This window comes from Mauremys reevesii, linkage group 17, assembly GCF_016161935.1.
Source record: "Mauremys reevesii isolate NIE-2019 linkage group 17, ASM1616193v1, whole genome shotgun sequence".
Lineage (NCBI taxonomy): Eukaryota > Metazoa > Chordata > Testudines > Geoemydidae > Mauremys > Mauremys reevesii.
In genome coordinates, this window is record NC_052639.1 from 2,140,036 (window position 1) to 2,162,232 (window position 22,197).

The 22,197-nt window shown below is 57.9% G+C and overlaps 2 protein-coding genes across 4 annotated transcripts in view; both read left to right on the forward strand.

The window, feature by feature from the left end:
- LOC120385031 (alpha-2-macroglobulin-like protein 1) overlaps window positions 1-192 on the forward strand; it is a 144,799-nt gene extending 144,607 nt beyond the window's left edge. Inside the window, exon 36 of the mRNA XM_039504104.1 lies at window positions 84-192. Within this exon, the coding sequence (XP_039360038.1) occupies window positions 84-118 (35 nt within the window). The 3' untranslated portion in view covers window positions 119-192. The remainder of the gene's footprint in view (window positions 1-83) is intronic.
- Window positions 1-22,197, forward strand: part of LOC120385032 (alpha-2-macroglobulin-like protein 1) — a 218,429-nt gene that overhangs the window by 79,705 nt on the left and 116,527 nt on the right. The window contains exons 1-5 of one of the 3 annotated variants that reach the window (XM_039504108.1): window positions 6,132-6,446; window positions 7,183-7,372; window positions 8,657-8,819; window positions 10,572-10,624; window positions 11,961-11,981. In XM_039504108.1, the coding sequence (XP_039360042.1) occupies window positions 6,382-6,446; window positions 7,183-7,372; window positions 8,657-8,819; window positions 10,572-10,624; window positions 11,961-11,981 (492 nt within the window). In that variant the 5' untranslated portion in view covers window positions 6,132-6,381. Of the gene's footprint in view, window positions 1-6,131; window positions 6,447-7,182; window positions 7,373-8,656; window positions 8,820-10,571; window positions 10,625-11,960; window positions 11,982-22,197 lie in introns of those variants that run through there. The other 2 variants (XM_039504109.1, XM_039504107.1) reach the window with 2 other exon arrangements.

Genomic DNA, 22,197 nt, shown 5'->3' on the forward strand with positions numbered 1-22,197 from the left:
GGCCATATCCACAGGTGTCTGCTGGGCGTGTGCGGGGGAGTGATTTTGATCCTGTCTCAGGGGATATTTGTGATTGTTTAAAGCCCCTGACGCCGACATGATGGAAAATTCCCGCTGAAGCCCCCACCCCTGCTGGGCAGCCGCCTCCCCTCCCATCCCAAGAGCCCCGCGCTGGCAGCCGACACCCCAGGATCGAGGGGCACGGACAGGCCTCGTCTCAGCTGCTGCTCTTCCCCAAACCAGCTGTATTATCCCCCTTAGCACCTTCTTCAGCCAACGCCTCCCCGTTCGCTCTGCAAACATCCCACCTGCTCTCCCATCTCTCAGCCCCCAGACCGGCCGCATGATCCCACCTGTCTGTTACACATGGGGACCAGTGACTGCAGTGGGGACCCCTGGGGTTTGCTGCCCCTCCTGCCTGGAGCGTCAGTGTAAAACAAAATACAAAAACCCACTTCTTTGTGAGGCTGTTTTGTCGCTTTGTGCCTGCCCTGCTGCTGCTCCTCACATGGCTCCTGTGCATCCTTAGAGCAGCCAGATCCGGGGACCGTGGCTCTGTCCCCTTCCCCAGCCCTTCGGTCATTGCTGTGGGGTTTGGCTTTAACCCTGGGTCGGGCAGCGACAGCCCCCCGGGTTCCAGCCCCAGCTGGCAGAGCTGCCCTCGTTACACATGTCTACATGAAAATGAACCAGTTCAACTGAAGTTAGTTTTGAAACCAGTTTACTTACCCCAGTGAAAACCCCAGTGTGGATGCACTTATTGTGGTGTGGCGGAGGTTGTTTTAGTTTAGGTTCAATCAATTAGGAATTGAAACTAAACTAGAATCAACTCTTCTCTCAGCCCGACAGGAGCACCTCTACTGGCTCGCATGGGTTGAACTAAATTGATTTTAGAAGCGAAGGCCTGAGAGAGGGAGGAATGGCTTGTCCGACTCCTTACAACTCTTGCTTGGTTTTGGGTTTTTTTGGTATGTTTTGTTACTATCTGTTTAATTCCACAGACCAATGACCATTGTGGGGAAAGGCGATCTCTGTGACAGGTCTATCCCCAGTCAACCAAGGTGTGAGAGCCTAGTGTACATGCTGTGAGATGCCCAGCCAGTCCTCCAGAGATCCCAGGGCAGAGACAACTTGACATTCCTGCTACTTCCTGGGTAAATAGGAAGCAAGAAAAATAAGTCCATAGACCATTCAGATCCTCCCTATCCATCGCATTTCTCTTCCTCTTTGCCTGGGCCTGGCTTCTGTAGTGATAATGTTACACTAACAGAGCTGGTGACATTTAATTCCTGTTCCCAGTGATGTTTATAGGTGGAGCCAATAGCAGCCCCTCTATTTCTGCTGCCTGACCCTTTCCATTATAAAGTTCTCTCCCAGTCTTTTCTTTGAGATGCTCTCACCCGCCATTGTTTGCAGCGGGTCTTTGATATTCAGCCCTCAGGCTGGAGAATTGGCCTTTCTTTGTTCTATCAGATTCCATTCAGATATTGCTTAGATAGGAACCCTGGGGTTTCTACGTTTTTTCATTTGGGGACCCCTATAACATTTTGAATGGAGGTGCGGACCCCCTTGGAAATCTTAGAGTCTGCGGACTCCCAGGGGGTTGCAGACCACAGGGTGAAAACCACTGTTCTGTGGGAACGACGGCCTTTCGCAGACTCCTTAGACCTAGTTTGCCAGCCCTTATTTGTCCTCGGGCCACAGGTGGAGAGAGAACCACTGACATAAACTGTTCAGAACAATCCCCATTTCCTCTCCGGCACTTGTGTTCCTGCCCAAATCTCACTGAGCTCGAACCACCCACAGTGCCGCCTCCTGCTGCCACCCCCAAAGCAGCAGTGCCAGCTCCTGTCCTGGGAACAAGACGGAGCTGCTCTAGCAAGAGCACCCACCCAGGACAACAACCTGCTCCTGCTGCCACTTAACGTAATGCCGTGGCCGTGGCTCAAGGAGTAGCAGCCTGTGCTGAAGGTTCAAACACACAGAGGGACGTTGCAGGCTCAGCACATACTGGATGCTGCGGTGTGAAGCCTGGAGACGGAATTCAGACGGAATGTGTCAGACCCAGGGCTGGCTCAGCACGACCTGAGCCTTGGAGATGCAGCTGAAAACTACAGAGCAGATCAAACGGAGACAGCGCAAGAGAGCAGTGGGTCCCTGCGCAGCCCCCGGGGCTCGTGTCCCACCAGCTGTTTTCCCTTTACGGGGACCCTCTGCTCCGATTGTGGATCCCCCCAGGTTCCTGGAGTCTCTTCCGTCTGTGTGTGGCGGGGGAGGCACGTGGGGATGGAGCCGTGTTCTCTAGGCCCTATGGGGTCCCTTGGTAGACAGGAGGCTCCCAGGGCCGGGGGGCGAGGCAGGAGAGGCCCACAGTAGTGGTGGTGAAGCCTGAGATACAGCTGGGCACGTGGGGTCTCTGGAGAGAAAGCCCTGACGAATGGGAGATGTCTTGGGAGGGGGCAGCGTTCAAACCTGGCTGGACCCGGCTGGGTCGGGTTCTCTTGGCCCTGGCGTCTTAGTATCAGTTTCTGAGCTGAATCGTGTTTTTCTTATTTCCTGCCCATCTCCTGGCTCGGGCCAGGTCTGATTTCCGGGGGGCGAATGCTGCTCTGGGAGACGCTCCCGCAGCTGTTCCCAGACCCCACTGGGGCTGCGGAGCCTGTGTGGGTCTTTGGCTGGGGCTGTCTCGGGATGCCCAGCTGCGACCAAAGAAAGAACTGGGCTCTGTGATGCCAGGACTGGCCGTGACAGAGACCTGAGCCGTTCCATGGACGCCGATCTAAGGGATACGGGCCCCAGGCCTGATGCCTGACGCTTACCCACTTCCTGAATCGCTCTGCCCTGGGCAGGGGCCTTCCACCCCACCCCCAGGTTCACCACTCCTAAAGGCTGTTTGCCTGGTAGGACTGAAATCCCTGTTACCTTTGAACCATCCTAAGGGAGAAGTAAATATTTGAGGGTGTCACGGAGTCTCCGGGCGATGCTCTGGAACTGCTCCCCACAAAGCCAGTCAGGACTTTGGGGAGCCTCCTCTCCCTTGGAGCAGACTGTCTTCAGAGCAAGAAGCTCACACGGCTTCACCTCCTGGGTCTCTCCTTGGAGCATTCAGCATCCTGTGCCCCCTCTGTGCGCTTCCCACAGCGAGTCCACCCAGGCGGGGTCTTGGGGAAGCCACAGGGTCATGCACACACCCCCACTTCCCAGTCAGACGTGACTCTTAGCCAGCCAGTAAAACAGAGGTTTATTCGATGACGGGAACATGGTCTAAAACAGAGCTTGTAGGTCCAGAGAATGGGACCCCTCAGCCGGGTCTCTTGATAACAATGTTAAATAGCACAGAACCAAGAACTGATCCCTATGCAATCCCCTCGATCAATGATGGTTCCCCATTTACAGTTACATTCTGAGATCTATCAGTTAGCCAGTTTTTAATCCATTTAATCTGTGCCGTGTTATTTTATAGTCTTCTAGATTTTTAATCAAAATGTCACATGATATCAAGTCAAACGCCTTACAGAAATCTCAATAAATTACATTGACACTATTACCTTTATCTACTACATTTATAATCTCATCAAAAAAGATATCAAATTGGTTTGACAGGATCTGATTTCCATAAACCATTGTGAATTGGCATTAATCATGAGAGTCTCTTCTAATTCTTTATTAACCAAGTCCCATATCAGCCACTCCATAATTGTGGCAGAGATCCACGTCAGACTGACAGGCCTCTAATTACCCAGTTCATCCCATTTACCTTTTTAAAATATTGACACAACATTAGCTTTCTCCCAGTCTTCTGGAATTTCCCCAGTGTTCAAGACTTACTGGGAATCAACATTAAAGGTCCAGCAAGGTCCTCAGCCAGCTCTTTTAAAACTCTTGGATATAAGTTATCTGGAGCTGCTGATTTTAAAATGTCTCCCTTTGGTAGCTGCTGTTTACCATTCCCCCCAGATACTAGTGGAATGGAATGAGTGTTCTCCCCTTCATGTGACATGACAACTTCATCTGTTTTTTCCCAAATGCAGAACAGAAATATTTATTGAACCTTTCTGCCTTTTCAGCATTCAGGAGTAACGGATGCTCCCTAAAATTAGGGGGGCCACCAGCACCGAACCATTTCCTCACACACACCCCACACCTTTTCCCTGAAACCCTGCCCCCACACTGCCCTTCCCCCTGAGGTCCAACCCGACACTGCACAATCTCCCCAAGCCCCCACCCTCACACCACCATTCCATCCAAGGCACCACCCCCAAGGACCTGCCCCCACTGCCACCTCTTCCACTTAGACTTCTAAACGTAATGGAACCATGGCCCCCTGCCCATCTCCCTCCCTCCCATTCTGGCATCCCATCTCCATTATTGTTAATAATTCTGCCATTTGATTTGATAATGGACCAGTTCCATTGTTAGGATTCATTTTGTTCCGAATATACTTTAAAAGCTCCCTCTTATTGTCCTTAACTCAGCTGGCCATAGATTTCTTAATATGTCATTTTGCTTCCCTTACCAAGTTTCTACAGTCCAGATTTATATTCATTTCCACCAATTTCTCCTTTCTTCCCTTTGCTATACATCATTTTAAAAAATATTTTATAGTTGCTTTCATTTGCCCTCTGAGCCAGATCAGTTTTTTAACCAGTTTGATTGATTGTGGCTTTTGGGACATCTAGTAAAGTGTTCTTAAATAATTCCCAATTTTCATTCACATTTTTCTGATTAAATTATTTTTCCCAGCTGATTCGGCTCATAATTGTTTTCAGCTTTGTGAAACAGGCCCTTTCAAACCACCGACTGGAAATATTACTGGTCTGGACTTTAATGTGTTGGCACGTTGTAAATGTGATGGAGTCAGGATCACCTGTACCTAGGCTACCATTTATGGTTAGTAAAAGCAACAAAGAATCCTGTGGCACCTTATAGACTAACAGACGTTTTGCAGCATGAGCTTTCGTGGGTGAATACCCACTTCTTCAGATGCAAGTCTTGCATCTGAAGAAGTGGGTATTCACCCACGAAAGCTCATGCTGCAAAACGTCTGTTAGTCTATAAGGTGCCACAGGATTCTTTATTTCTTTTACAGATCCAGACTAACACGGCTACCCCTCTGATTTATGGTTAGTTCTGTGATCAGCTCCTCTTTATCTCTCAAGGCGAGGGCTCATATAGAACACTCCCCTGGCGGATGGAACATTTTTTGAGTTAGGAAAATATATAAGAAATTCCAAAGACATTTTAGTACTGGCAGCACCCGAGCGCCAACATGTGTCACTCACATTGAAATCCCCCATGATCACACAGCTTATTTTCGTACATTCTATAAATAGCTGCATAAGGAGCCACTCATCCCGTTCCTTCGTGGGATTTGGTGATCTGCCTCAGACACCAGCTAACCCCCCATCTTGTGCTGTATCGGTTAGGACAGGGATCCATAACCATTCAAGATCATTTTCTCCCAAGTTGTCAGTGACTCAGAAACAAGTCTGAGACACTCTGCTGACCATGTGCAAATGGCAATGTTCTGTACTTTATAACCTAGCCAGAGCCTAGATTGACGTGGATTTTCATGGCAAGAGGAAAAACCCTTCTCTTCCCCTAGCACAATCCCCCTGCCAGATTTCAATTCCAGGCTCCAAAGCATGAAGGCGTTAGAACTCCTCAACAAAATGGTCAGGAAAATGGATTGCCCTGGAAAAAGCTACCTGTGCTACTGCCAACCGTGTTCTCAGAAATGCCTCAACTCGTTTTTGCTGAAAGTTTACAAAAAACATTCAACCCAAGGCAGAGCCTGAGCATGGAAATTTCATCCCCAGCCGTCCCAGTGCAGGAACTTTAGAAGCGATCGTCAATGGGGTTTTCATGAGACGTGTTCAGCAACTTCAGTGTTCTTCTCATTTGCATTGCAGTAGTGGGGTCGCTGCCAGAACCCACTTTAACGAACTCATTTCTCAGCAAGCTCCTCCCCCCTGCTCCTGCCAGGGCTTTCCCAGCATCTCGGCTACTGCACCACCACTGACCCCAAGAGGGGTCCCACCCCCTGCCGTGTGACCAATGCAAGGGGCCCCCTGGCTCCTCTGAGCCTTTGCCAGGCAGCATCCTCTGACTCAAGCTGCAAGAACCTGTCAGAGCCTCGAATCCAGCAGCTGGGGGTGGTGGGTAAATATTGTCCTGGCTGCGTCCCCCAGTCCTGCCAGAGACCTGACACGACCCTTGTTTACCCTGGATCAAAGGCGAAGCTCCAGCTCCAGAGTCTGTATCAGGGCAGAGCAGGCTGGTCTCCAGCACAGAGCGTGGGGGAGAGGGAGGAAGAAGGATCCAAAGGAGGGTGACGTGTGTGTGTCCCCTTGTGCCTGCCCGTCTGCCTGCACCCCAGGAATGGGGGCCCCAGTAACCTGCCTGCTGCTGCTCCTGCACCTCACAGCTGGGACGTCTGCAGAGCCGTAAGCCCTGTCCGTGTCTATCTGTCTGTTCATCTGTCTGTTCGCGATCCTCTGCAGCCGCCTGCTCCCGTCAGCCTGTCACCTCCTCAGGCCGCGGCCTGTCTCTGCCTGCGGGTCTGTCTAGCCCCAGCGCAGGGGGCCAGGCTGGGCTGGGTCTCTAGGCACCAGTGCAATAGAACAGAAATTACCCACGAACCCAGCGTGTTAAACCAACGTCTCAGCAGAACCGGGCAGTGCCCCGACGGTGCAAACGCCGAAGGGTTCCTGCGAGGGCGGGCGGAGGCCCTGGGGTGCAGACTGGGCTGGGGGTGGGGGTGGGGCTGTATCTAAGCCGGTTACTGGCTGCAAAGGGCTCAGGTGCTCAGTACAGCCCCAGACTAACCAGCCTTCCCCCCCCCCGCCGTACACAGGGGTCTCTGCTCACTCTCAGCCCCACTAGCTGCCCCCTTCTGGGCAGACCGAGCAGCCGAGAGACCGGGGATGAAGGGGGACTGAGTCCCTGTTTGCGCCCCCGGGGCCCCTCCAGCTCCACGGAAGGCAGGCTGGGGCGGGGGATGTAGCGAGGGGACCTTGCCCTGCCCCTGCCCTGTGGTTAGAGAAACAAATCAGCCTCCAGCACCATCGACGCAGCCCTGTCCCAGCAGGGGGGACACTCAGAAATCAGGAGTCACACCCAGTCCTGGGGGAGGCTCTGAGCTGTCCCCTCCCCCACTGCCCGGTGCTTTCCCCTCCCCAGGCACTATGTGGTGGTGAGCGCAGCCGAGCTCTACCACCCGCACACAGGGACGGTGTCAGTTCATCTCGGCGACCTCAACGAGACCGTCCGGGTGAGCGTCCGGCTGGAGAGGGGGGATGGGCCCAGCGCTATCACCCTGCTGGAGAGAGAGGTCCGGGAGCCCCGTCTGCACGAGAACGTGCGCTTCCAGGTGAGCCCCCGCCCGCAGCCATTGGCACGGCCCTGGGCACTGGCCCTGGGCACAGAGCCCGTCAGCCCCGGGTCTGCAGCACCAGGCCAGCTGGTCACTCATTGGGCAGCTGTAGCCACAGAACTCGAGCCCATCCCTCAGCAGCGACAGGCAGGGGGGAGCGGGGATGGGTGGGGGGCACAGAGCGCCCTGGCTTCCGACTCCATCGAGCGCCCCAGGTTCATGCTCCCTCCCATTCAGGGCCCCCAGCCTGGGGAGGGGGGTTGTGACAGATTTTCGTTACCAATCTGCCTGGAGCGTCAGGTGATCTGGCTGACGCTGCAGGATCGTTTCGGGGGGAGATGACGAACACACCAAGTGTTTACATTTTCAAGCTTTATTAATAAAATAATAAAATACAGCAGAGTGTGCTGGGAACGCTCCCACGTCACTCAGGGGAAGAAAGAAAGCTTTAGAGACCCAAGCCCTAACCCACTTTCATACTCACACACGGGTCAAGTCTGGGTGTAACGTCAGAAGAAGAGAGGGGGGAAGGTGGACGGGAGTGCTGTCCAGGGCCCAGGTCGTCCAAAGATCTGCTGTGCTCTCCAGATTGCTCCAGCTCTCAGGAGGGTTTTAAGTCCTGGCTCATCGGGGGTGGGGTGGGGGAGTGCTCCATTCGGGGACCTCTGCTCCTGGTCCCCTCTGTCCCAGTGCAAACCAGCTTCCTGTGGCCTCCTTGACTTTCTCCAAAACACACCAGCTAGACTCTGTTGTCCTCTTTGTTTTCCTCTGTGCAGGCCTTCGCTTGCCTCGCTTGTTATGGGCTGGCTCTGCAGGTCTGTGTCTGTTCAATTAAATCTTCCTTTCTCACGGTTGGTTTGTGGATTTCGGGCCCCACCTTTCTTGGTCGGCAGCCGAGAGTCAGATGTGTGCTGTGGCCTTGAGCTGGCTGGAGTTAGCATCTTATCTTCGGACTGAGCTTGCTGGCTGCAGTGTTGTGTTAACCGTTCTTTACTTTCGTCTTTCTCTCCCCGCTTGGCCTCTCGTACCTGCAAAGGAAACTCCACTCCCCACTCACACACCTTTGACCCTTCACAAAATGCTTTGCAATGCTAGCAGCAGTGTTAGAAATATACAATGCAGATCTGCCTTCCCAGGGGACTCCCTGAGGGCGGGGGCCATTGAGTTGTGACAGGGTTCCTCACAAACACCACTGCTCCCCCACCCCCGTGCAATAGCGGGTCTGCGCCACAACCGGCCCGTTACCAGCCACTGTGGCCTTGCTGGGGTCCCCGTGTGCAGGTTCCAGCCCCGTCCGGGGGGCAGCCGGAAGTGGCAGAGCTGCACGTCTCGATCCGGGGAGATGCCCTGCAGTTCTCTGAGCGGAAGAAGGTGCTGCTGCGGGCGCTGCAGCCCAGGACCTTTGTGCAGACGGACAAGGCCGTCTACAAGCCGGGACAGACAGGTGAGAGGGCAGGAGCTGCTGGAGGGACTTTCCTGTCGCCCCAGGCCTTTGGGATGGGATGGGATGGGGGCCTAGCAAGGGATTCGGGACTCTCACTTCTGGGCCCATGTCTGCACCCGGCCCCAGGGGAGAAGAGGCCCAAAGCCTGAGGCCTGTTTGGGGGCCTGTCTGGAACCAAGTGGGGGTCTCAGCCCGTCCTTGGTGATGGCACAGACACTGCAGGGGGCACCGATCGGCCTCCTCTGGCGGCCTCAGCAGGGAGGTGGGAGGCTGGCTGGGCCCTGGAGGCTGAGCTCCATGAACAGCAGGTATCAGAGGCTGGGGGACACTAACTTTCCCCAAACAGCCCTGCGTGGCCCCACCCATGCTTCATCCCCGGGACCCCTCCTGCTTCCCGCTGGCGCTCTGTGGCTCTTCCCTCATAGCCGGGGCCCCCGACTGGGCTGGGCTGGGGCTAGGGGGCCTGTGGTCAGGGACTCCAGGTGGCTGGAGCTGGTGCTCGGCTGCCCGGCGCTCCAGGCCTGGGGGCGCTGAAGGCTGCACTGCCCGACCAGCGCCAGGGGAAGGGTTGGCAGGCGTCTGGTTTTTGACCAGAATGCCCAGTCGAAAAGGGATCTGGTGGCTCCGGTGAGCACTGCTGACTGGGCCGTTTAAAGTTCGGGTGGTGGCGCAGCAGGGCTAAGGCAGGCTCCCTGCTTGCCCTGGCTCCGCACAGCTCCCCAGAGGCAGCCAGCATGTCCGGCCCCTAGGCACAGGGGCGATCAGGGAAGCTCCACGGGCTCCCCCACCCTCAGCGCCGGCTCCACAGCTCCCTTTGGATGGAAATTGCAACCAATGAGAGCTGCGGAGGCGGTGCCTGGGGGTGCGGGCATCACGCACTGCACGGAGCTGCCTGGCCGCCCCTCCATCTAGCCCTGGGTAGGCAAACTTTTTGGCCTGAGGGCCACATCTGGGTGGGGAAATTGTATGCAGAGCCATGCATGTAGGGCTGTGGCAGGGGGTTGGGGTGTGGGAGGGAGTGCAGGGTGTAGGAGGGGGCTCAGGACGGGGGTTGGGGTGCAGGAGGGATGTGGGCTTCAGGCCTGGTGCCGCTTACTTCGAGTGGCTCCGGGGTGGCAATGGGGCTAAGGCAGGCTCCCTGCCTGCCCTGGCCCCACGGCGCTCCCGGAAGTAGCCAGCATGTCTGGCAGTGGCTCCTGGGGGTTGGGTGGGGCAGGCAACTCTGTCACACTCTGTCCTCGCCTGTGGGTACCACCCCGAAATCTCCCATTGGCCGCTGTTCCCCTTTCCCGGCCAATGGGAGCTCCGGGGGTTGGGGATCTGGGGGCTGCACCACCTGCATAGTGCTCTGAGGCTGTGGGCTGCACCACCCACCCATCCAGGGCTCCACGGTGGAGGGTCTCAGGCAGGCTAGGGCTGGGGCGAGGGAGGGGGCATCTGCGGAGGGGTGGAAGGTAGGGCTCTAGCCTCTAGTCTCTGACAGGGGCAAGAGGGCAGGAGGGGGTGGGAATTGGGGCCGGAGACAAGCCTCTCACATGTCGCCCTTGCTGAACTCCCTTCCAGCCGCCCAGGGCAGGGCTGCGGGGGGAAGTGGGGGAAGCTGGCGCTGCGCTGCCCGGGCTGGGCTCATTCTGCGGGTTCACAGAGGCCGTCAGTGCCCAGGGCGTCCGGCTGGCACCTTCCCCAGCTGGGAATTCACTCAGACAAACCGAGCCGGGGCTGATTCCCGCCTCTGCCTCTGCTCCTTTTCAGTGAAGTTTCGAATCGTCAGTTTGGACAAAGACTTCGTTCCCAGTACCCGGAAGGTGAGAGCTGGGGTGGGGGGTGGGGGAGCAGGGTAACAGGGCCCTGGTGCACTGGACACATTAGGTTTGTCTACACCAGGCAGCCTGTTCATCCGGTTTGAAATCAGACAGTCCTCTTCATGAGTGGTTTGGCCCCGTACAGTGCATGCTTGTGTCTGGTATTGGATGGGGGGCGCCATTTGGCAGAGCGCACTGCTCCGCCCCTGCTGGCGTGAACTCACACACACCGAGTGTGCGAGGTCACGCCAGCGGGGACAGGCCCATGCCATTCCTGGAAGTACCAGGATCTCCAGTATCTGGGAATGCCTCAGCCGCCACCCTGGTCTACACCAGCGTTTCTCAAACTGGGGTCTGTGGACCCCTGGGGGTCCCCGATCGAACTCCAGAGGATCCGCAGGCCCCGCTCATCAGTTCCTCCCCCTCCCTCCCTCTATCTCCCAGAGGCTACTGAAGCCAAACCGGGAGATTTTAGGTGTTAAAAGTCCGGTCAGCGGTGCAGCAGGGCTAAAGCAGGCTCCCTACCTGCCCTGGCTCCGTGCTGCTCCCGGAAGCATCCAGCATGTCCCCGGGGCGGAGGCAGAGGGTCTCTGTGGGCTGCCCCCACCCTGAGCGCTAACGTTTGAGAACCGCTGGTCTACACTGCTGCAGGGGGCAAGTCTCCCAGGGCAGGTAACAGCCTTGCAGTAGCAGGGCTTGTGCTGGCCTGCTGAAAACAGCCGTGTGGAGCAGCCCCCTGGGCTTCAGAGCCCAGTGCCTTGGGCAGTGGCCTCTGTTGGTTGCAGTCTCTTCACTGCGCAGAGAGGGTTGATTGCACATTGCACGGAGCCGGAGTGAGGGCGCTGGGCACCCACTGGCTTTAGTGCAGTCTGTGATTGGCTGTGGGTGCCCCCCCCCCCGATGACAGTCATTAGCACCTTTCAGCCTAACCGTGCTGTGCGCTGAGTGAGGTGGCAGAATCGGGCCCAGTGTGGAAATACAGATTGACAGCTTCCCTCCCAGCCACCTCTCCCGGGCACTGGCTGCAGCGCAGACCCCCGGCCCTTAGACTGCCCCTTGGCACAGACCCCAGCATCTCACCCTGCTCCTCCACGCACAGACCAGCCACCCACTGCCCTGTACCCGCCACCGCGGGGTGGGGCACGGAAGGTGCGAGGTCTCCAGCCCCATGGGCTCCCCTTCCTGTCCCTGCTCCCTCGGTCACCCCCGCTGCTGTCCCCATGATCCCCCATGGCCCCAGAGCCTCCCCAGCCCTGGGGAGGTCACAGGCAGACCCGAGGGCAGTGGGGGGTGTTTCCTGTCCCTCTAACCAGCCATCTCCTGTCTGTTTGCTTTGCAGCTGCCCCTGGTGACCGTGCAGGTCAGTCTGTGCCTCTCCAGCCTCCTCCTCTTCCTGTCTGGCTCATCCGAGGGCACCCGGGGGTGTTCAGTGGTGGGGATCCCAGAGGAGTCTGGGCTGTGACCACAGTGTCCAGCAATCCAGCCCTAGAGCCTCTGCCCTGCTGTGGGGCTGCAAAGGGTCCCAGAGCACAGGGCGTTTCTGGGCTGGGCCCCATGGGGGGCAGGGGGGGACATTGTGCCATCGGGTTACATCCTCCCCACCCCGAGTTTGCAGCATCTGGGGGTGTCTGTCCGGGAGGCAGGTGGGTTTGGGCCTGGCTGGGATCCCTGCCTGAGTTGCTCACCCCGAATGTTCCCAGCCCTGAACTCTGGTCAGGAAGTGACTTGATCAGCCAGTGGGGACGCAGCGGGGAGCTCCCTTGGGAGCCTGATGGGGGAAGGGCAAGGGAGGAGGGAGGGTCTCTGGGAGCTGCAGGGGCAGAGGGGAGGGGTGGAGGTTTGGGGAGACTGGGTGGGGGGAGGGGGCCAGGGAACCTACCCCCAGAGGCCTAGCACTGAGATGGAAACGGTCCCTACGGCGAGTTCCCTGGGCTTTGTCCAGGCTGGAGATGGGATGTCCCTCGGGAGCCTGTTCCCCCCATGGGCGGTGCCCTCGGGTCAGGGCTGAGGGGCACTGGCAGGGGCCCCCTTACCCAGCGGCTCCCCGGTGGTGCCTGCTGCAGGCTAAGGAGAAGGATTTGAGCCCCCGGGCGTCGATCCAGCCCCCGTCGGCAGCACGAGGCTCTCGGGGGCTGCGGGGACGAGCCGTGTGTGGGGGCAGCGGCTGAGCAGGGCGTGTCCGTGTGCCAGGATCCCAACGGGAACCGCATCGCCCAGTGGCGAGATGTGACTCCGCAGCAGGGCATCGTGGATCTGTCCCTCCCACTGTCTGCAGAGCCGGCCCTGGGGACGTACGCCATCGAGGCGCAGGGGACGAGGCACTCGTTCAGCGTGGAGGAATACGGTGCGCAGCGGGGCCCAGGGCAGCGACCAAGGTCACGGCTCTGGCACACGGGGTGGGAGGGGGATTCCTGAGTCTCCCTGGGGCGAGGTGTCCGTGGGTCCCTGTCAGAGGGTCCCTGGGAGCTCAGAGCCCTGGGACTTGCCCACCAGCTCCAAGCTCTCCTGGGCCTCAGCCACCCCATGCCCACTCCTCCCGCAGTAGGGCCCTGGGGGAGGGGAAATTCAGACTCCCTGCCCTGCCCCGGCCCTGCCCCGCTCTGCCCTAGGCCCTGGGGGAGGTCTCAGGTCGGCGCAGCTGTGGGGATGCAGAGCTGGGGATTTCAGTGTGGCCGGTCCCAGACACACCAGCAGCATGAGTCAGAACCGTGGCTGTTCCATGCTTTGGTCTGACTTTGGATTTCTGCAGCCCCACCCCCTCCCGCCAGTGTCTGTGGGAGGAGGAGGGGGACGGGGTCAGTTACCGTGTCACCAAAATTATCGCGGGAGCTGGTCCTGGCTCCCGCTGCTGGATGGGACGGAGCTTCCAGCTTCTCACCAACCCCCAGCAGCTAACTCTGACCCCCCAGTCCCAACTCAGCCCCCACCCACATCTGCCCTGTGCCCCCAGCCCCACCTCTGGCCAGCCCAGCCCCCACCCACATCTGCCCTGTTCCCCCCAGCCCCACCTCTGTCCAGCCCAGCCCCCACCCACATCTGCCCTGGGCCCCCAGCCCCACCTCTGCCCAGCCCAGCACCCACCCACATCTGCCCTGTTTCCCCAGCCCCACCTCTGTCCAGCCCAGCCCCACCCACATCTGCCCTGTGCCCCCAACCCCACCTCTGCCCAGCCCAGCCCAGCCCCCACCCACATCTGCCCTGTGCCCCCAACCCCACCTCTGTCCAGCCCAGCCCCCACCCCCAACTTCCCAGTGGCCCCAACCCCACCTCTGTCCAGCCCAGCCCCCACTCACATCTGCCCTGTGCCCCCAGCCCCACCTCTGCCCAGCCCAGCACCCACCGACCTCTGCCCTGTGCCCCCCGGCCCCACCTCTGCTCCTCCTGGAGCACAAGGGGCTCTTCACAAATAAACACCCTTCCCAGAGCTGGTGTTGCTGGGAGGGGGAGGGAAATGTCAGTGGCCCCCTCTCCATCCTCCCCCACAAAAACCTCCTCTGGCTCCTGTGGGGGAGGGGGAGAGAAGAGCTCTGATGTCTCCCTTCAAACAGCTGCCACCTTCCCCCACCCTCGCCCCAGACACTTGCTCCTGACCCCTAACTGCCTCCCACCACCCTGATCCCCAACAGGTGCGGAGCCCCCTGGCTGCCCCTATGGGTAGGAGCCGGTGTGGGGACCAGGGGCGGCTCTAGAAATCAGGCTGCCCCAAGCAGCGCGGTGCGCTGCGCCGCCCTTCCCCGGTCCCGCGACGGGTCCCCTCTTCCCGCGGCTCCGGTTGAGCTCCCGGGACAAGCGGACCTGCCGCAGGCAAGACCGCGGGAGCTCAACCGGAGCCGCGGGAAGAGGGGACCCGCCGCAGTGATGCCTGCGGCAGGTCCGCTCGTCCCGGGCTCCGGTGGACCTGCCACCGGCATGTCTGCGGGAGCTCAACCGGAGCCAAATGCCGCCCCCCCCGGAAAGGGCCGCCCCACGCGCCTGCTTGGCGCGCTGGGGTCTAGAGCCGCCCCTGGTGGGGACATGCCACTGCTTCCGGGAGTGGTGTGGCACCAGGGCAGGCAGGGACCCTGCCTTAGCCCCACTGCGCTGCCGACCGGACTTTTAACGGCCCGGTCTGTGGTGCCAACCGGAGCCGCCAGGGTCCCTTTTCGACCGGGCGTCCCAGTCGAAAACCCGATACCTGGCAACCCTACTGCTGCAGCCTGCAGCATCTGCCCAGCCCTGCTCCATTTCCGGGCCCTTCCCCTTCCCGCCCGGCCGGCAGGTTGGTGGGGGCTGCACGACCCAGGGAGAAGCTCCAAGGCCGAGGATCGCGATGAAACCCCCGAGCCGGGGCTGTGGGTCGGTTTCACTCTGTCCCTCTCTGCCCCCAGTGCTGCCCAAGTTTGAAGTGACCCTGGAGCTGCCCCCCGTGGTGACGGTGCTGGATGAGACGCTCCTGCTGCGGGTGTGTGGCCGGTGAGTGTGACAGCAGCCCTGCCGGGCCGATAAAGGGGGGGTTGGTACCGCCCTGGGCCTGACTCCCCTCCCCTGCCCCCCAGGCCAGGATCTGACCTGCCCCTTCCCTGCCTGCGCCCCCCTCTGCCCCATGCTCATGGCCAGGCAGGGCTCCCTGGGGCTCTCACTCCACCCACACGACCAGCCCCACCCCAGCAGGGACCCCCCATGGGCGGGGCGTTGGCCCCCTCCTCCCACTTACCCTCTCCTCCTCTGCTAAACAGATACACCTACGGGAAGCCCGTCCTGGGAGGGTCCAGGCCAGCCTGTGTTGGAAGGAACAACCAGCATCTCTCTGGTTCAGCTCTTATGTGTCGCTAATTCAGTGCATGGCGCTTACTGGCCAGGTGAGTGTGACTAGGGAGGGGGCAGGTACATGACATGCTGCTGCAGGAGGCTCCTCTCCATGGTTTTCTTACACTGGCCAGAGGGGGGCTGTGATCTGCCATGATGATGTTGGTGACATTGGTGTAAGTGCAGGCGAATCAGGCCCTGGATCCATCCGGGTCCCCATCTGGCAGGCTGGGGGTGGGAATTGGCAGCTGTGTAGCAGGGCCTAGGGACTTCTACGCCCCCCGCCCTTCCCCACACTATCTCAGTGCCTCACTTACCCTCCTAGCCCCCGGGAGGCGGGGCAGGCTCCTGTCCCCATTGTACAGATGGGGAACTGAGGCACAGAGATGCTCAGGGTCCGTCCGCGCAGCAAAAACCCTGTGGCAGCGTCTCCCAGCCCAGCTCTGCAGCCTGGGGCTTGCGCCGTGGGGCTAAAGGAACAGTGTAGACCCTCGGCTGGAGCCGAGACCCACCCAGAGTCTAGTGCCTGGACTCGACCGACGATCTGCTGGTTTTAGTCCTGCAGCACAAGCAGGGTCAGCAGGGCTGGGCTCAGACTCGCGGCCGCAGGGGGTTTCTGCTGGAGCCGGACTCAGAGGGACTTGCAGGCAGCCTGTGGCAGAGCAGGGACTCGAGACCTAGGCTAGTGCCCCAGGTTACGGGGCCCCCCGTCCTCATCAGCAGCTCTCGTTAGGCGGGGGCAGAGCTCCCCGAATGCTCTCAGTCCCTGGGGGGCTGGGGGGGCGATTGGAATCAGCCAGCGTTACCACGACGATGGGGGACCAGCACCAGGGGATCTGTGATGGGCACAAGTGGCCAGGGCCCGTTTTATGTCTCATCCCACCCACAGCAGCTCCAGCTGCACAGCGACCCTAGTGCCGCGCTGGGGTACCGGTGTCAGGGCTGACCCCAAGGTGAGAGCGCCCCCTGCTGCTGACTTCAGCACCCAGGTTTTTCTTGAGTGTCTCCCGTCCCAGCACTAACCAGGCCAAGCCCGATGAGAGACCCACTGAGCTGACACCTGCGGGACCTGGTGCAGAGCTGCTGCTAACGGGCTCTGATTCTCTCCCTCCAGACTGACAGCAACGGCTGCTTTTCCAGAGAGGTGGTTGTAGCTCCCGTTAACCTGACCCACTCTGGCTATAAGCTGAGCCTCCAGGCCCAGGCGTCTCTCGTGGAGGACGGGACAGGTGGGACTGAAATCAAGCACACGTGCACGCCCCCAGGCAGCCCCCAGCACTAAACCCCAGGGGCAGAGGGTCTCACTTGCACATGTGGTCATGTCATTCGTAGCCCAGCTGCTTTAGAGACGGGCCCAGAGGTAGCGTTGGGGGGTTGGATCTGGGGTTCTGGTTCAGCCCATCACTGGGATCGATCCCTCATGAGGAGTTCAGACCTGGGCACGTTCATGCAAAGACTAAACACCCTCCCGCGAGTGGCCTCTGGCTGTGGACTGAGCTGGCAGAGCGGAGTGACGGCCCAGCCTGTGTCGCTGGGCCCTGAGTCACGGCCTCAGTGACGTTAGCGCTTAGCGTTCAAAACCGCAAGTGCTAATCGCTTAGTAACGAACCCAGATAACTCCACATTTAACCCAGCAGAATCCTGATTTCCAGAGCAGCGACACCCCTTTGGCTGAAAACTGTAACTGTGGGGTGGCTACAACGTTACCCTCAGGTGCTGACATCAGCGATGGCAAAGTGGCTGGAGGAGAGCAGGTCCTGAACAGCAACGCGTCACTGGGCACTTCTGAAAACGGCCCTTTCTGGGGGCAGGCCCTGTGCCGAGAGGCCTGTGTGCGGGGTCAGCTCTGGGGCCGCTCAGTAAGGAGCTCTCTGCTGGGGAAAGGGCCGCAGAGCCAGGAGACCCTGCTGGCAAATGTCACGTGGCTGGCTTGGGATTAAGCCCCATGGAAAGTGGATCTAAATTTTCTAGTTTCCAGATTCCCCAGGAAAATCCTTTTCTGCCCCCAGCCGAACTTCCCAAATTCTCCCCCAATCACACCCTCCAGTCCATAGCGAGAGGGGGTAGAAATGGCTGGGCGGATTGTTATGGAGAGAAATCTGGGACATAGCCTGAACTCTGGTGTCGCTCTCAGCACCAGCACCTTCCTCCTATCGTCCCTCCCTCTCCTGCTAGGGGTGGAGCTCAAAGCAACCAAGAGCTGTGACATCGTGTCTGAAATCGCTACGGTGACCTTTGAGGATGCTGATGAGACTTACAAGGCTGGAATCCCCTACACTGGCAAGGTAATGGGATTACCGGTGTGGCAGAGTGGGATATGTCTGTACCACACTGTAACCTCCATTGATGTTGACTGCTTGCCGGATGTGCTGCACTTCTGGTGCTCATGTGCCCCATGCACTGGAGATTGGATGCCAGCCAACCCTCAGTTCCTTCTCACGGCCTCTGGCTGAGAGACAGAGCCAGCAGCAGTGTCCAGTCTCCTGCTCCGCTGAAGTTTTTCTCTTTACGTTTTGTAAATTGTAATTTTTGATAGTTAATAATTGTTACTGGAGATAGCGGTTTAGTTAGTTTAGCTGAACTCTCCTGTTGTAGGGAGGGTTTCAGTCGTAGACTCCCTCTCCTCGGAGCAAAGACTGTCGGCCATACGTACAGGGTGGGGGAGTCTAGCCTGGGAAGCAGGGACTCTGAAAGACACTTGGGGGTGTGGTGGATAATCAGCTGAACATGAGCTCCCAGTGCAACGCTGTGGCCAAAAGTGCTAATGCGATTCGTTGATGTATAAACAGGGGACTCTCAAGTCGGATCCTCTGTATTTGGCAGGGGTGCAACTGATGCTGGAACCTCGTGTCCAGTTCCGGTGTCCACAGTTCAACAAGGATATTGATAAATTGAAGAGGGTTCGGAGAAGAGCCCCAAGACTGGGGAAAGGATTAGACAAGATGCCCTATAGTGAGAGACTCAAAGAGCTCAGTCTATTTAGTTTAAGAAAGAGAAGGTTAAAGGGTGACTTGATTACAGTTTGTGAATATCAGGAAACAAATATCCAGTCTAGCAGAGAAAGGTCGAACACGATCCAACGACTGGAAGTTGAAGCTAGAGAAATTCAAACTGGAAATAAGGTGTAATTTTTTTATAGTGAGGGCAATTAACCAACACTTTACCGAGGTTCATGGTGGATTCTCTGTCCCTGACAATGTGTAAATGAAGACGGGATGTTCTTCTAACTGGTCGGCTCTGGGCATTATTGTGGGGCAGGTCTCTGGCCTGTGCTAGGCAGGAGGTCAGACTGGATGATCACAATGGTACCTTCTGGCCTTGGACTCTATGAATCCTGGTAGCGGGAGCAGTTCCTGTCTTCTCCACGTACAGGGGGGTTTTGCCCCCAAGATTTAAATTATGTCCCTCGTGTGGGTCTGCCATGCCCGGAACGACAGACACTGTAAGTGTCTGTATTGTCTGGGTTCACAGACACACACTAGAGAGCAGTGCAGGGACTTCAGAGCCCTCCCCAAACGGGCTGTGAAATCCAGGGAGACTAGACTGAAGGGATTTCTGCTGGAGAAGTCTAGGAGGCCAGGCTCAGTCCCTGAAGAGATGCAGGATCCTTCTAGGACCGATCACCCTTGGGTAAAAGTACCCTGGCAGCCACCTCTTCCGCCTCTAAGGCTGTGCCTGCCCCGGTTAGCAACCTCGAGTGTGATGGACGCCATCCTGCCAAGGAGCATGGGAGTAGATCTCCTCCTCAGGTGCCTGCAACGTCTCCTCTTTCTGTGTCACTTGAGAAGGGCAGCTCGAGGCCAATCCCTGGTCCCTCTGGCGCCCAGAGAGCAGGAGTCCTGAGTCCTTGGTTCCACTGCTGGCTCGTCCCTTGGTGCCCAGAGAGGATTTCACTTGGTGGTGGCCTCTCAGCACCACTGCTTGCGGCACAGTCATTGCTGCTGGTGCTGCTGTGGGTGCTTTCGGCACCACTGTTTGCCGCACCGACGCATCACGCCCGGAGCTCTCGCCTTCACTGCACCAGGTGCCGCTCTCCTCAGTGCCTCTGCTACCCGCACCTGTGGCACGGACGTCCCATTTCCCGCACTCAGCATCCATCGCACGGTTCCTTCTGCGCCGCTGCTGACAGTGCTGGATCTCGTTTCGCGTCCCGCACCAACAGGCACAGCACCAAGCGACTGGACCGTTTCTGAACTCCCAGACACCCTTTGTTGGCTCCTTGAGGCGCAATAGGGGAGATTTTAAAGGCCCCGGTAAGAAAAGCCACATCTAGCAGTCAGGGTTCCTGGCCTAGTGGGAGGGGGGAAGCAGTAGCTCGATAGATCCTGTTTGTAGTGAGGCTTTTGACATCCTCATAAGCAAACTAGGGAAACGTGGTCTACGTTGGGGTTCTCAACCTTTTCCTTTCTGAGCCCCCCCACCCCCAACATGCTGTAAAAACGCCACAGCCCACCTGTGCCACAGCAACTGGTTTTCTGCATATAAAAGCCAGGGCCAGCGTGAAGGGGTAGCAAGCAGGGCAATTGCCCCATGTGGTGGGGCTGCAGCCCTCTGCCCTGGACCTTAGCATGTCTCACACTGACCCCGCTTGGTGGACCCCCTGAAACCTGCTCGTGGGCCCCCAGGAGGCCCTGGCCCCCTGGTTGAAAATCACTAAATGAAATTACTGTACGATTGGTGCACAACTGGTTGAAACCTCCATACTCAAGGGGTTGTTATCAATAGTTTGCTGCACTCTGGGCAGACGTGTCTAGTGGGTCCCACAGGGGTCAGTCCTGGGTCCGGTATTGCTGAGTATTGTGATTAAAGACTCGGACAATGGAATGGAGAGTGTGTTTCTAAAATGTGTGGATGACACCACACAGAGAGGGGCTCCTAGCACTTTGGAGGACAGGATTAGAATTCATAATGACTTTGACAAATTAGAGAATTGGTCTGAAATCAACAAGATGAAATTAATTAAAGCCCAGTGTGAGGTACTACACTTAGGAAGGAGAAATCAGATGAACAGCTACAAAATGAGGAACACCTGGCCAAGTGACAGTGCCGCTGGAAAGGATCTGGGAGTAATAGCCCCCAGTCCTCTGAGCGTCGCCTGTAGTGTCCGGCCCCTTCTCCTCTAGGCATTCACAGAATTACCAGGCCACTGGCTCCCAAAGGACCAGTGCACCATGGCTTACTAGTTATATCTTAGATCCCAGCTCCCAAGGGAGGCATGCAGGGTGCAGGCGCAACCAATGGACACTGGTGGCTAATGCATTCAGATCTCCGGTGCATGGAGCATACGCACACCAGAAGTGAAGCACATATAGACATCACATCTCAAAGAACGCTAGTTACTAACAGGCAAGTACCTTCCCATTGTATGATGTGCTGTGGACACGCCTACATTTACCCAAGGCAGATTATTGTATTGTATTCTGGACAGGTGCCCAGCCTAGAAAAGGTGCGGGACAATTTGTTCAAAGACGATCGTGGAGAAGATCTCAAGATGGCAATCTAGCGCCATCAGTTTTGATTGTCTCTTAACTACTGGCCCACCCCCACAGAACAATGTTTTTTCTACCAAAGGGCCTGCAGGTGGGGTGAGCATGTCTGGGGGAGGGAGATGGAGTTTTCCAGCTGAGCACATAGCAGAAGGGCCCAGAGAGACTCTACTTAAGAAGGGGAGCTGCTCTGTGCAGCCGTGCCAACCATCACCACGTGCCAAAAGGCCTGGCTGGAGACAGACAAGGTGGGAGGGATTCTGCCCAGGCTGAACTGTTGACAAACCCCAGAGTCAGAGGCAGGGTGAGGTCAGACTAGGGAAGGGTGCTCATCAGGACATTTGTTCGCTGGCAAAGATCTGTAACTCTTGAGCGGTCTAAGTGACTGTGGTTTAGAAATTCCTTTGTTAACCCCGAGTTCCTTGCTTGCCTACCACAATGTCCCTAAGGGGTTAATATTAAAGCCCAGTGTGGCCACAGCCCAGCTGGGACTCAGAGGGAATGTGTGTAAGCAAAGCAAGGGGGCTGGGAGATCTGAGGCCCTGGTTTCAGGGCCTGTCGGTGGCTGGACTGCAGAGTCCCACATCCCAAGGGAGGGCTCAGTCAAGGGTTCAGACAACCTGTTACCCCTCAGTGCTCACCCCAGCACCCCCAGCTATTCCAATCCTGCCCCAACTTCTTCCCAGATCTGCTAATGCCCCTCACCCCTCACCCCAATACCCATCCCAGCCCTGGGCTTTCCCAAAGCATCTCAGGGCTGGATCGCACTGTCCCTTTCTGCCCCCAGCCAGCTCTTTAGCCCCTAGTGGGCAACACTCTCCCAGGAGTCTGCTCCCCTGAGTTGTGCGTCTCCCCCTTTCTCTCCCGGCTCAGATGCTCCTGAAGGCAGCAGGTGGCTCTGCGCTGAAGAATGAGAAGCTGCAGCTCTTTGTTAGCTCTGGGGATGAGAATAAGAACCAGACCTTCCTGACGGACGAGTCTGGCAGAGCCTCCTTCGAGCTGGACACTTCCGGCTGGACCGGGAGCGTCATTCTGAGGGTAAGTGACGAGCCTCCGAGCCCCAGTGGGGCCCCAGCTCTCCAGCCTCTGTTTCTGTGTCTGTGATTGTTGATGTTTATTGCAGTGGTGCCTAAGGAGCTGCCAGGATCGGGGCCCCATGGTGCTGGGTGCTGCACACACTCAATGTAGCAAACGGCCCTGCCCGAAGCGCCTGCAGGCTGAATAGCCAGGACAGACGGTGGGTGGGGGAGGCGCAGACCCCACCAGCAGAGCCATCAATGGGGTGACGCAAACGGCATCTTAGTG